Here is a 13970-nt window from a genome sequence, read left to right on the forward strand (position 1 = left end):
TTAATATTTAACATTTTCTGGACTCTGCCGTGCCCCTAGAGTCCTGTATCAGCTGGGGTGGAGGCCTAACCATAGGGTGGCTCAGAGAAGTCAACGTCCTGTACCAGGCCGGCCAGAGAGGGTGCAGGTCCCCTACAAGGTCCTCCAGGTTGTCTGGTGGCCCTGCCGTGCCCTAAGTGTGACACTTTCTTAATGTGGACACTGGCTAATACCACAGCCAAGTTCCAGCTTGAGAGAGCAGAGAAAGGGCAGGTAGAGGATGTGACTTAGAAGTTGTACCCATCACTCTGACTCGTACCCCACTGACCAGTACCTGGGAGAGAGAGTCTCCAGTGAGGCGATCTGGGACCGACTCAAACTCAGGAGGTGCTATTTCTAAAAGGAATAAGGGGGCAATCAGCATCTCTCGTGGTTCAGTGACCGTCTCTTCAAGCAGACTTTTAACAGTTGCTTACATGCTCAGCATGAATCCAGAGGCCTGAAGGAAAGGGTTTCTGGAAGCAGGGATGAGGAGTGAGGAGCAGGATTACCGACGTGAGGAGAAAGGGCAGGCCGGGCGTCCAGGCCCGGTTACACACAGCTTGCCCTTTATAACCTCTGCTGCCCAGGTCAGGGCAGCGGGACAGTCGTCTGAGGAGGAAAAGCGCAGTCGTCCCTCTCACAGCCTCCCAGCTCTTGGCGGCCGTGCTCGCTGGCCCACCCGCCTGTCCCGGAGGACCACCTTCCAAAAGTACACAAGGAGTAAAAGCTGAGCCCAGGGAAGCCAGGTTGCAGGTCCAGTGCTGCACACCGGGCCACGTGGACACGCGCTCCTGCAAACTGTGCGGCTGTGCCTAGAAAACGAGGACACGAGCAAGGTCAGACCTGCCCCGGCTAGTGTGTAAACGGTCCGGATCTCAGTCTTTCCTTTGCCATTATACTGGTTAAAAACCCCTTCCTAAAGCAGTGATGCATGTGTGCAGACTACAGAGAGCTGTCACCGCATGGCTCCGAGGTCGGCTGGGGTCGTTCTAGGAAATCGCCAAAGAACGTGGTCAAAACCTAAGCGAGAATGGGACCCCCCTCGTTTCACACAGGCCAACTCAATGTACTGGGCAGCAGTTTTCCACTGTTAACGTCTACACTGAGTCTCACTCAAGATTTTGGCTGAAGAAACTATTTTGGGGCTAAGAGGTTTGAAAACCATCACACAAGAAGAACTTAGAGTAGCCTGTGTACTTAAGGAATCCTTCATAACACTTTATGAAGACACAAAATAACAATCCAATTGTACATGTTGAAATGTTCCCCTTTCCTGCTGGTATTTTAGGCAAAAGGGATTGAGGAAATGTATTCCAGAGAACTGTGTTCAATTTTAAAACCTAGAGGGACAGCAGAATAGTTTTATCTTCATAGGCAACTATCATCTGTAAAGAAAGGTTCTTACGAAGAAGGTAAACTGTCCAAGATACATCTTCACTGTCACCATCACAAATCAGTCCTCAATCCTCAGACACAGAACCTTTCTGCCTCTCTCAAAAACTCCAGGCCCCTAAAACTAAGCAAGTTGTCCTTCTGCCTTGGCATCACCCAATTTTCTTTCCTGTTACGAGTCTCCTCTAGCTTCAACGTCCACCTAGACGACTATAACCATCTCAAGAACGTCTCCATTTAGAACTACTTCCTGTGAAAAATTCTACTCAAGATACCCAGTGGTGTTTCCACACAGCTCCTCAAGCAAAGTCACATACCCATAAATTTGACTTCATAAACCCACCGTCTTCTTGAAAAACTATCAAGTTACTTTAAAAATAAGACACAAACCTTCATAAAAATATAGTCATCGAATTTATTATTCTCATTAGGCTGCCATTTTATGAAGAATTCCTAACAGTAACGTTTCTTGACATGCAAGACTTAGCATTAATGGCTTATGTTACTATAAATACTGCTGCTTGCAAGCAGTACATCGGTTTTAGGTTTTAGAGTTTTAAGACTTCAGACTTTTATTATTCAAATCTTACTCAGTTTACGTTAAAATCAGAAGGTTCTGAACAGCTGGTTAGGAAGGTAGCCAAGATGCAGGAAAGATGTCTGCGCCTCCTTTTCAAGGGCAGCCAACTCTTGAACGGTAGGTGCCAAAATATCCACATGGCCTTTATAGTTTCCACCTGCATCACACACACAAATTATAAAGTCATGTAAATGACAGGCTTGAAAAAACTTGTCAGCAATACTTGGCTCAATCACGTCCGTTTAAACATTGCTTCTAGCAATAAAAATGTACTACTGGGCAAGTTATCTCCAAAAGTGAGTTTTAAAAATGTTAAATCAATATAAATAAATGGTTAGGCCTCACTAATAGTGTCCCAATACCCCTAGCAACCCCTCCCCTCTGCTCTTTTTTGGTTTGGAAGGCACTAGCTTAGTAGTCTGAATTTTTTGAAAAAATTTTCAGGAATGAGCTGAGGGCATTCCAGGCGAAAGGAGCAACCGTGCGCTGGGTTACCACTTGAATTAAATCGAAGGTTTTCAATTTTGTTCAAAATCGCCATTATTCTCTCGCTTCCTAATAATTCCATAAATGTTCAACTACTCTTTATGACACGAATACCTCAAGAGACACAGGTAAGCTGCTGTCCTTCATTGGCACACAAATCACATAACCAAAGCATGTGACAAGACAGATACAGATAAACTGCTGCGAGAGTCATAGGAGGAAATGATTAATCTGCTAAAACAGACACTCAGCATGAGATGAAATTACTTACTCTCTTCTACACAATGAAGCTCAGAAAGGACACATTCACATTCAGAACAGAAATAAAAGTAACTCAAAGCTTACCACCAGCGGCTCTCTTTTGACCATAGGTAACTTTCCCATCAAATTCGTCCACTGGGACCTTTATATCTGGTTCAACCTGAGAAATGGTGCAATTCAGATGTTCTTCTATCTCAGACAGCAACTAAGAAGGGAAAGGAAACAAAAAACATTTTTGAGGAAAGATCTCATTTTGACAGAGTTGAATTTTAATAGCATCAAATAAACCAGGAAGACTATAATCCTTAGAATAAGTGGAAGTTAGCTTTCTGAAGAGATAAACTCACAAGTTATAATTTACAAACTCTGACGTTGTAATAAATCACTACTTTTCCTCATAACCAACAAACAGATAAACGCCGGGGTATAATTTTTATAACTAAATGCAGTCTATTTTTGCCAATTTCAGTACGTTTTTACGAGTCTTACCTGCATCTCATTGTACCATATGGTACAGCCACCATCTTCCTTAAGTCTCGTGTTATAACACCCTTTTCCGCGGCTGCTACATACGTGGTACCAAACCTACGTTAAAGATGGAAAAACACTAACATGTAGAGACAGAAACACACTAGTTATCTTTACTCTCAATTAGTTTTTTGCAGTATCTTCTGTCCCCGAGGAACAAGAGAAATTGTAGGCGTGACGTGCGGTCCACTCACTACTGGCCCTCAGGAACGCGTTAACTCGGTCTGCTGAAAGATTTTTCTCTTTTGGAGAAAAATCCTGAGGTTTTCCTAGAATGCATGTCAATTATAGAAAGGAATTCTCAGATAAAAACAAGGGCGAACAAGTGAATGCTAGAGAATGCTATATTGAGGTTATATCAAAAATAAAGTCCACATGTTTTCAATAAGAAATAAAAAGCAAAAAGAACGGCCAGTTTGAACACGGAGTGTGTGGGAGCTCCTTATTCTTGCAACTTTTCTGTAAATTTGTATCAAATTGTGTTTCCAGATAAGTCCCCATCCTCTCCCATAAGAGTTTTCTGTAGCATAATGTCAGAGAGGATTTAAATAGTTTTTGGTGAAATCGAGTATATATATTAAAGCTATTAGTGAAAATCACAGTTTGCATTTTCCTTTCTACACTTCATCTCATTATTGGTCCATTTGAAAATATAGAAAAAAAGATGCCATTAAAAAGTTCAATTATACTCCAGGGGCGCCTGGGTGGCTAGTTGGTTGAGCTTCTGACTTTGGCTCAGGTCATGATCTCACCATTTCCTAGTTCGAGCCCTGCGTCGGGCTCTGTGCTGACAGCTCAGAGCCTGGAGCCTGCTTCGGATTGTGTCTTCCTCTTTCTCTGCCCCTCCCCCATTTGTGCTGTCTGTCTCTCTCTCTCTCTCTGTCTCATAAACACTAAAAAAATTTTTTTTAAATAACAAAAAAAATGTTCAATTATATTCCATATGCAACTGAATTCAGTGTAAATGGAAAAATCAAACTGCTTTTATTTCCAACATCTAAAACAATACAAACAGCGAATATAATACGGTGCTGAAAAGATTACCTTTTCTTTCTCTGTTGCCACCAGGGAAATGGCCAGACCCATCCTGAAAGATTTTAGAGTCCTTATTAGACTTATTCAAGAAGCAAGCAAATATTAAAAGAACAAAAGAGAAACTCCAGCGGCACCTTTCAGCTCTTCCCACTCGGCCAATTCGGTGGACGTAGTTTTGCTTCTCATCAGGCAAAGTGACATTTATAACTGAAAATAAGAACAAGTATTACCAGTCGCCATTAGTTCTACAATTTTCAAACGTATTAGATGTTTGATGTTTTAAATATTTCAAACGTATTAGAGGGTTTACTTTGAATTCCATAAAATGTAAACCGCAGGAATCAGAACTTTCTTCTTACCGTAGGGAACACCATGGATGTCAATTCCTCTGGCGGCTACATCTGTGCAAATCAAGAACCTCACATCTCCTTTCTAGAGAGAACAGAGAAGGAATTTACTGGTACATATACTAAAAAATAAACACGAATATGGTCATCCACTGGATGAGACAGACTTCTGATAACTAACGTGTTACTATCAGACTAGAGGTCCAGTTGTTCATAATTCCCTGGACCATGTCTTAAATTTTTAAGTCATGACCTGCTAAAATAAGACACTGAATAAATCAATAATTGGATTCATTTTTTACTTTCTTTTTTCCCCACACCAAAAATATTAAATTGCTATAATGTGGCTTTATCTTTAGAAATCCTGACTGGTAATTCAAAAGACAGATAGAACAAAATGTTAAACCATACGTATTATCTTTACCCTTGTATTAAAATAAACTCAGAATACTAGGTGTTTTCCCTTGAGGTTACACTTTCTGTGACAACAAAAATCCTAAAGAGATAGGAACCTAGAAGGGGCCCCTGTGCTCCCACCAAAAAAGTACAAATTAGCCTTTGGGTGTCATTTGTGCTCCAAGGCACAGAGTGAGAGACAGGAAGGGGAAGGACACGCTGACCTGGGGCCCAGGGTAGGGTCCAGGGCGGAGAAGGGCACACAACGTGGCTCAAGTGTGGCCACGCAGCGCGCTTTACTACCCACGTCACTTCTGCTCAGCATGGAAGCGGAATCCAAAGTCCCTCACCCAGCACTTCCCACCTTCTACTCACATGACGGGTCTGAGAGAAGATGATATTCACACTCTGCACTGGGGCAAACACACTGGTAAGCAGGGACAATGCTGTGGCTGGACGCTCAAGCCCAACCCACCTCCACCAAGAGCTACACAACCCGGTCACGGGCTGCAAGCATGGAACTGGGACGGTGTGCCCCAAACTAGGGTTAGGGTTAGGGTTAGGGTTAGGGTTACAAATTATAAATTACAAATAGTCTTAATTCCACAAAACCGTATTCTGATACCTATCCTAATCAATCTATGAACTCTCTATGGATATTACTACAAACTATTTAAAAAAAAAAAAAAAAACAAACTCCCAGACACGGTTTAACTGTCGATAGCCATGATGCTTCTCTTAAAAAGATCTACCTGAAAGAATGTGTCTAAAATTCCTTAAGTTGAAAATTCTTATTACAGTGGTGGTGTGCTGACAGAGAACTTACAATTTACCATTTGACTGCTAAAGATGACTAAACCCTGCCATGATAAGGATATACCAACAGGGTAAACATCGTCAGAAATTTCTAGGACAATTGCTTTAATGATATTTACCGGAACTAATTAAAACTGGCGACAATTCCCCTCTGAAGTATTAAAGAAATGCAGTCAGCTAAATATTAGTACCTTAAATCTTTCCAAGTTTTGCTTCCTCTCATGAGGCTTTCTGTCACCATGAAGACAAACACATGAGAACTGGTGTCCTTTTTTATCAGGCCCTAGTGAAAAGCACATTCAACAGTTAACCCTGGAAAACATTACACCTAAGACCATGTCAAAAAACCAATAGCATTCAGACTACACTGTTACCATATAATTCCACAGAAATCCATACCCCAATCTGCCATAAACCATGATTAACACAATTTCTATCATAGGTGAAATGCCACCGAAATAAACTCTATGAGCATTAAAACTGATTTGCTTTGAAGGACATTTTTAGTCACTCTTCCTGATCTACAGAAGTAGATGGAACAGTGTACCAACTAACTGTGTTAGTGAAAGGAAAACATGTGTATACCAGGAACCTCACCTATCCCATATAAAGCCAGGAACCAAAAAGTAGATCCGAGATCAATCTTGGAAGAACCAAAACAGGCTTTATGAAGTTGAGGCCCTTACCTAAAAGGTCACTCCCATAACCCTACCCTCCTCAAGGTGTCCTAAGCAGCTTAGTTATCCGGATCCCTGACCGGAGCAGATTAGAAGAACCAAATCGGTTGGATGAAGAGGAGCTACTATAGAGTAAGTACAGTGGTAGCCAATCCCGAAAAGAAACTCAAGCAGATACAGTAACAAAAGCAGTACAGTCCAGACTACAGTAAGAGCAAACAACCTTCCGGAACTTAACAGAATGTACAGGCTCCACTATGAGGTAGCCCAGGGTAACAAGTATGCCATAACTACTCTCCATAGTAAATTTTAGGTTCAATACGATATACTTCAGAATTCAAGGAAAAACATATTATGCAGAGCTATCCATCCACCCAAAATGACTCACACAAGAACTAACCATGCAGAGGAGAGATGACAGCAAATCAGAACTTGCAGGCCAACTTACAGCTGGTCTGCCACATTCTGAGCTCGAGTGGCTGAGGAAAATATCCTAGATACACTCCTACTCCCGGTGGAGCTGTGTATAGCGAAGGGAGGGATCCTTCATTTTCCCCTCTCTTCAACCTCTGAAGTCTGGTATACGCTGTGTTATTTTGGTTTTAATCATGGTTTGGGAGAGTTGGTTTTTAAGTAAAAGTATCCAGAATATTTAGGGAAGGAAGGTGGAAGGAACTAGGGAATAGTACTGCTTGATTAACAGCATTCCCAACCAAATAATCAAATCCTCCATTCAAAACCAACATGGACAGGAAGAAGTATTTATTACAAATCAGTCACTATAACTCAACCAACCAAGCAAGTCTGTTTGCCATGACTTGGGGGAAAAAAAGGTACTGAACTATTCACTGTAAGGAATGATGTAACATGTTCTTTATATGACCATTACTTCAAATTTTTCATATTTTCTATTTTCTTTTAGAGTTTTCTGGTTCCTTGATATACAACAATTATAAAGAGATATGTTAGAGTTTTCCCCATTATGAAAATAGGATTTACCTGTTACCTTGTACATCTGTCAAATTTTGCTTTATATACTTTTACATTTATTATATTTCTTAAAATTTTTTTAATGTTTATTTTTGAGAGAGAAGAGAGAGACAGAGCACAAGAGGGGGAGGGACAGAGAGCGAGGGAGACACAGAACCCAAAGCAGGCTCCAGGCTGTGAGCTGTCAGCACAGAGCCCGACATGGGTCTCGAACCCACAAACCACGAGATCATGACCTGAGTCGAAGTCAGACGCTTGACCGACTGAGCCACCCAGGCGCCCCTACTGTATTTCAAACACAGCAACAATGAATGAATTCTAAAAGTGAACAGCTATATTTTCACCTCCTGGATTATACCATTAACATTTACTATATTTGCTTTACTCCATATCTGTCCCTGTGTCCTATCAATTCATTTTTATATTTCTGATGCATCTTACTGTAAACTGCAAATATCTACACACAGTTTAGCACGCATTTCATTAACTAGAATGTAGTTATTTGGTTGGGTTTTACTGTTTTCCTCTAACGTGAAATACTACATACAAGGAAATGTATAAATCTTAAGTGTCTATTTGCTGAGTTTTGACAAATGCACGTACCGATATAGCCCAAAGCCCTACAAGATAGAAAATATGAATGTCATCCCACAAAGAACCCACATGCTTTCCCAGATAACCCCACTCCCGTTGTCCCAGGGAAAACCACTGTTGCGGGTTTTTTCTCCATCAAAGACTAGTTCTGACTCTTCCAGAACTTCACATAAGTGGAATCATACAGTTTACACATATACACTCTTGTGTAAGAAATCCTTCATTCAGCATCATGTCTGAGATTCACCCAGAGTCGCTGCATCCACCAGAAGTCCATTCCTTTGTACTACCGGGCAGGACTCCACGGTATAAATAGTTCACATCTGGTTTAAGCCATTCCCCCACTGATGCCCACTTAGTGTATTTTCAGTTTGGGCCTATTATAAATAAAGCTGCTATGACCATTCTTGCCCATATCTTTTCTCACTGTATCTTGGGTAAATTTTACTTATCTTGGGTAAATATTTAGGAGTTGGATTACTAAGCCATAAGACAGCAATGTTAATTTTATTAAAACATGTAAGACCTTTTACCAAGGTGCCTGGACCACAGCAGCATACGAACACTCCAGCTGCTTCATATCCTTGCCAAAATCGGGTGTCGTATTTGTAATCTAGCTATTCCAATGAGTGTACGTGGTATTACATTGTGATTTTGCATTTCCCTAATGACAGATCACGTTGGGCATTATTTCATGTTGATTCATATATATCATGTCATAAGGAGCATAATATTAGAATCATCATATAGTCATTGTAGATTAGATTTTTTATTACAGAGTGACCTTCTTTATTTCTAGCTAATATTTTTGTCTTAAATTCTATTGCATCTCTTATTAATACAGCTAGACCAACTTTCTTTCGATTAGTAGTTTAGCTAATACATTTTTTCAGCCCCTTTTGATCTTTCCATGACCTCAGGTTTTAAGTATGTCTCTTGTAAACAGTATACGGTTAGATTTTATCCAGTCTAATAATGTATGCCTTTTAATAGAAGGCTTTGGCGCACTGATATATACTAGAGCGAGCGTTCACTCATATAGACTTTTCCACCAGCCGTCTTACTCTGTAATTTCTAACCATTCTCTTTCCCATTTTTTTTCCTCTTCCTTTCTTAGCCTTTTTTCAGATGAAGGTTTACTCCTCATTTATTGGTTTAGAAGACATACACTCTATTACTTAATAATTACCCTCAAAATTTTAATATTAAATAATACCATTACCTTTCTTCCAAATGACAGCAGCGCCTCAGAGCACTGGAATGAAACTGTGCCTGCGTGGAAAGCGGTTTTCCTGGGACTTATCATATGGAAAAGTACTGGACAAGCACAGACACTGAGACAACGCGCCTCCACCGCTTTAAATTCAGCGCACGCGTTCTAGACTGCACCAACATGAGACTAATAACCGATTAAGTGAGGAAATAAACACAATTTATTTCAAGTGAGGAAACATTACCTCCTCCTTGTTGCATAAAATATTGCTCCAAGTTATCGCAGTCAATTTTGGTTCTACAGAAAATAATTGCTTGATCCATCTTGTGTTCCTTGATCGCCCGGACAGCATACTCCCCCTTCAGGATTTTAATAGCTTCAGACCACATCTCTTGAATACCACCACCACCACCACAACAAAAAAAAAGAATTTCAATCTAAAATTGTTATGAACACACATAATTACAGTCACAGACTTACTGCTTTGCCCACCTAAAAAAAAACTCTGCTTTAATATAAGTAGTACAGACAAAACTAAGAAATATTAAGATAGGATGAAATGGTGAGAATATCCATTCGCTCATTTTTCTTTAAGTTTTATTTTTATTTATTTCGAGAGAGAGAGGGTGCATGCGTGAGAGGGGGAGGGGCAGAGAGAGGGGGACAGAGAGAATCCCAAGCGGGCTCTGCATTGTCAGCACAGAGTCCAAAGTGGGGCTCAATCCCACAAATTGGGAGATCGTGACTGGAGCTGAAACCAAGAGTTGGACGCTTAACCCACTGGGCCACTGAGTCACCCCAACTCATTTATTTCTATTTCTGTTAGTGTATGTTTATGCCATTTTATAGTGTGCCAAAAACACCTATGCCACGCCTCTTATGAAGGAAAACAGACATATAAACACACAAATAAACAGAACTTCATATCCACAACAAAACTTTGCTCTTACCTCTCATGGAGATGTTTACTCAATTATCTTAACCCCTTTTAAAAATAATTAATGGACTTTTTAAATCAATCTAACACCAGAAAGTTCATACTTCTCAACGGAATAAAAACTGTACGTCGAACTCGGTAATTTCTTAGTCATCATCCTCCCAATCTCTATTTTTCAGTGTGAAGCTACACTACAGTTACTCAACTATCTAATGCAAAACTTTAATTCTGTAATCCACCATATTTCTAAAGGCTCTCCGGTCATACCTAATTGCAGTATAAACTAAGCAAAACATTTATAAGAAAAAATTTATTTCGAAGAAGTAAAAATTTTTATTTTATGACATGCATTCCCTAACAGTGGGAGGATATATTATTTTGAACTAGCAAGGTCTCTGCTCTTCTCCAACGATAAGGCTAGTTGAGCATGCACCTTATAAATTTGGAACTGCACATAAAACCGAATTCAAAGGAACTCTATTTAATCAAGATTTCAGAGAATTCACTTTTAGATATTGGCCATAAACCTACCAATGAATCCAACCATAAAGTAAATGCAGTCTAACCCTTCCCAGTGATCCGCCTGAGACACCTGAATCCACACATCTGAGACCTACTCTAGGCTGGACGAGCACTATCCTTCCAATACAGCGTACCTTCACAGATCTTTAACATATGAGACACCTGAAGTCGTCTCTGCTCTGCACAGAAGCATCTTCAAAGAATTAGGATTTAATGTTAGACTTTTTAAAAACTGGTAAATATTTCATGATATGGAGTATCTGTTTAGGAGGATGAAAAAGTCTTGGAGATGGATGGCGGCAATGACTGCAACGTAGGGATGAACTTTATGCCACTGAACGTGACCACTTCAAAATGGTTAAAGTGGGCAATTTTGTGTTGGGAATATTTTACTGCACACAAAAAGAACAGATAAGCGATTCCAAGATAATTTCTGTATCTTTCACAAAGTTGTAAACTAAAGACATTTTTCTTTGTTAATTCCCTGAATGAAGAACCTCCGTGACGTTTCTCCTGGGATTCAGGGCCAATGTAAAATCTGTTGCCAGAGAAATCTGCTGATATCCTCCAATCAATAAGAATTCCATAATCCAAAATACTTGTGACTTAGATGTCAGGAGACTAACATCTGAAATTCAGTGATTAATACTGCTCTAAGTTGACTGACACCAGTCAATTTTCCCCCATTTCTTTATTATTATTTTTGTTATCTTTATTGTCAAAATTCCTGTTCTAATTTTGTAGGTTACCTCAAATCCTTCCTGAGAACAGACAGGGCATAAATTCAGTAAGACAAATCAATTTGTTTTCAAAATCTTTCAACCCCATTCATTCATTCATTCATTCACTCACTCATGCATGCATCTGTTCACTCATTCAACTTACCCGGACTATTAGCACCAGGCCTTGTGTTATCTTTTGCATGTACATCATCAGTCTATGAAAAGAAAAGGAGAAAAACAGGGTGTCAAGTGGGTAAGTAAGGATTCCAAACAGGTATCGTTTTTTTCCTTAAAGAGAAAAGTGTATCTAACTTTAGATACAGACATATGTCTTTAAAGTATGTGGGCAAAACCATTCTTCAGATTCAGAAAAACCCTTTATTAACTGTGGGTCTAAGACTATCAATTTTATTTTATTTTTATTTATTTTTTTAAATATATGAAATTTATTGTCAAGTTGGTTTCCATACAACACCCAGTGTTCATCCCAAAAGATGCCCTCTTCAATACCCATCACCCACCCTCCCCTCCCTCCCACCCCCCATCAACCCTCAGTTTGTTCTCAGTTTTTAAGAGTCTCTTATGCTTTGGCTCTCTCCCACTCTAACCTCTTTTTTTTTTTTTTTTTCTTCCCCTCCCCCATGGGTTCCTGTTAAGTTTCTCAGGATCCACACAACAGTGAAAACATATGGTATCTGTCTTTCTCTGTATGGCTTATTTCACTTAGCATCACACTCTCCAGTTCCATCCATGTTGCTCCAAAGGGCCAGATTTCATTCTTTCTCATTGCCACGTGGTACTCCATTGTGTATAAAAACCACAATTTCTTTATCCATTCATCAGTTGATGGACATCTAGGTTCTTTGCATAATTTGGCTATTGTTGAGAGTGCTGCTATAAACATTGGGGTACAAGTGCCCCTATGCATCAGCACTCCTGTATCCCTTGGGTATACTCCTAGCAGTGCTACTGCTGGGTCCTAGGGTAGGTCTATTTTTAATTTTTTGAGGAACCTCCACACTGTTTTCCAGAGCGGCTGCACCAGTTTGCATTCCCACTAACAGTGCAAGAGGGTTCCCGTTTCTCCAAATCCTCTCCAGTATCTATAGTCTCCTGATTTGTTCATTTTGGCCATTCTGACTGGCGTGAGGTGATATCTGAGTGTGGTTTTGATTTGTATTTCCCTGATGAGGAGCGACGTTGAGCATCTTTTCATGTGCCTGTTGGCCATCCGGATGTCTTCTTTAGAGAAGTGTCTATTCATGTCTTCTGCCCATTTCTTCACTGGATTACTTGTTTTTTGGGTGTGGAGTTTGGTGAGCTCTTTATAGATTTTGGATACTAGCCCTTTGTCCGATATGTCATTTGCAAATATCTTTTCCCACTCCATTGGTTGCCTTTTATTTTGTTGATTGTTTCCTTTGCTGTGCAGAAGCTTTGTATCTTCATGAGGTAAGACTAATCAATTTTAAATGTAATATTAAGAATGCAAAGGTGGCTCTTAGGATATCGTATATTTACAATATGTAACAAACCCTTATTTTATACAGGTAAATCTATGATCAGTGGGAAAATGACTAAATGGGTGCATTAAATTGATTTTTAGGAAAATAAGGAACCTCAAGAGGACATCAAAACACTACTAAAAACCACTGTATCTGAAATTAGATTTACATACATACATAATCCTATTTATTTATAAAAATTACATCCAGATGATCATAAAAGTAACTCTCACAGAGGAAAAAAGAAAAGTTGAGCCCATCACTTATTCTGTGCCCTCAAGGCCTGAACTTTTCTGGTCCATGTGCGGGACTCCTTTCTTAGGTATAGTATCTGGCTGTAAGAATCACGAAGAGCCCAAGGTTAAGCTAGTTTATGGATGTTTTATTCCACACAAATGTTAACGTTGTAAAGTACTTACTCTAATGTGGTTTTTCCCAAGCCTTTCCCAGAGTCTGTCAGTTTTGGGGTTCACTGGGACAACCACATGGTGCACAGTATCCGGGACAGAATCTTCTCCTTTTAAATCAACCCACGTGGGAAAATGCATTATCTTCTCAGACAGCTTCTTTACGTCAAAAGAGTGCAAAGTAGCAGAGCAAACAATCACCTAGGGAAACAAAAAAATCAAAATTTAGCTGAACTGTTCTAATTACAATTCCACCTAACGTGAGGCCCAAAGTATGTTAACCTGGCATCTAAGCAACAACTGGTGGCATGACTCTGGGCAGGTCGGTCTCAGAGCCGCAGCCCCTCACCCTTGCGTAAACCACGTCTCTATTCCACAAGGCCCGACAAAAACTAGGTAAGATGAGAAGGTGTTTGAAGATCTAAAATCCTAAATTACTGTGTGTCCCCTTCCGTCCCCTTGAAGCCTCTACACCTCTCAAATTCTTCCCAGGAAAGAAGGGTGAGAAAAGCAAGAGTAACATCTTAAGAAATAATTACAA

The 13970-nt window shown here is 40.0% G+C and overlaps 1 protein-coding gene and 1 long non-coding RNA gene across 2 annotated transcripts in view; one reads left to right on the forward strand and one right to left on the reverse strand.

Annotated features, from left to right (window-relative positions):
* Positions 1 to 1814: 1814 nt before the first annotated feature.
* Positions 1815 to 13970, reverse strand: part of DDX1 (DEAD-box helicase 1) — a 36594-nt gene continuing 24438 nt past the window's right edge. The window contains exons 17-26 of the mRNA XM_045447681.1: positions 13442 to 13630; positions 11681 to 11732; positions 9581 to 9727; positions 6054 to 6145; positions 4663 to 4735; positions 4438 to 4510; positions 4313 to 4355; positions 3230 to 3325; positions 2825 to 2945; positions 1815 to 2150 (exon numbers count right to left, since the gene is read on the reverse strand). Of these exons, the coding sequence (XP_045303637.1) occupies positions 2020 to 2150; positions 2825 to 2945; positions 3230 to 3325; positions 4313 to 4355; positions 4438 to 4510; positions 4663 to 4735; positions 6054 to 6145; positions 9581 to 9727; positions 11681 to 11732; positions 13442 to 13630 (1017 nt within the window). The 3' untranslated portion in view covers positions 1815 to 2019. The remainder of the gene's footprint in view (positions 2151 to 2824; positions 2946 to 3229; positions 3326 to 4312; positions 4356 to 4437; positions 4511 to 4662; positions 4736 to 6053; positions 6146 to 9580; positions 9728 to 11680; positions 11733 to 13441; positions 13631 to 13970) is intronic.
* LOC123581555 lies at positions 7286 to 9611 on the forward strand. Its single transcript, XR_006703815.1, has 2 exons — positions 7286 to 7372; positions 9364 to 9611. It is a non-coding gene; the product is annotated as an uncharacterized LOC123581555 (long non-coding RNA).

This window comes from Leopardus geoffroyi, chromosome A3, assembly GCF_018350155.1.
Source record: "Leopardus geoffroyi isolate Oge1 chromosome A3, O.geoffroyi_Oge1_pat1.0, whole genome shotgun sequence".
Taxonomy (NCBI): Eukaryota; Metazoa; Chordata; class Mammalia; order Carnivora; family Felidae; genus Leopardus; species Leopardus geoffroyi.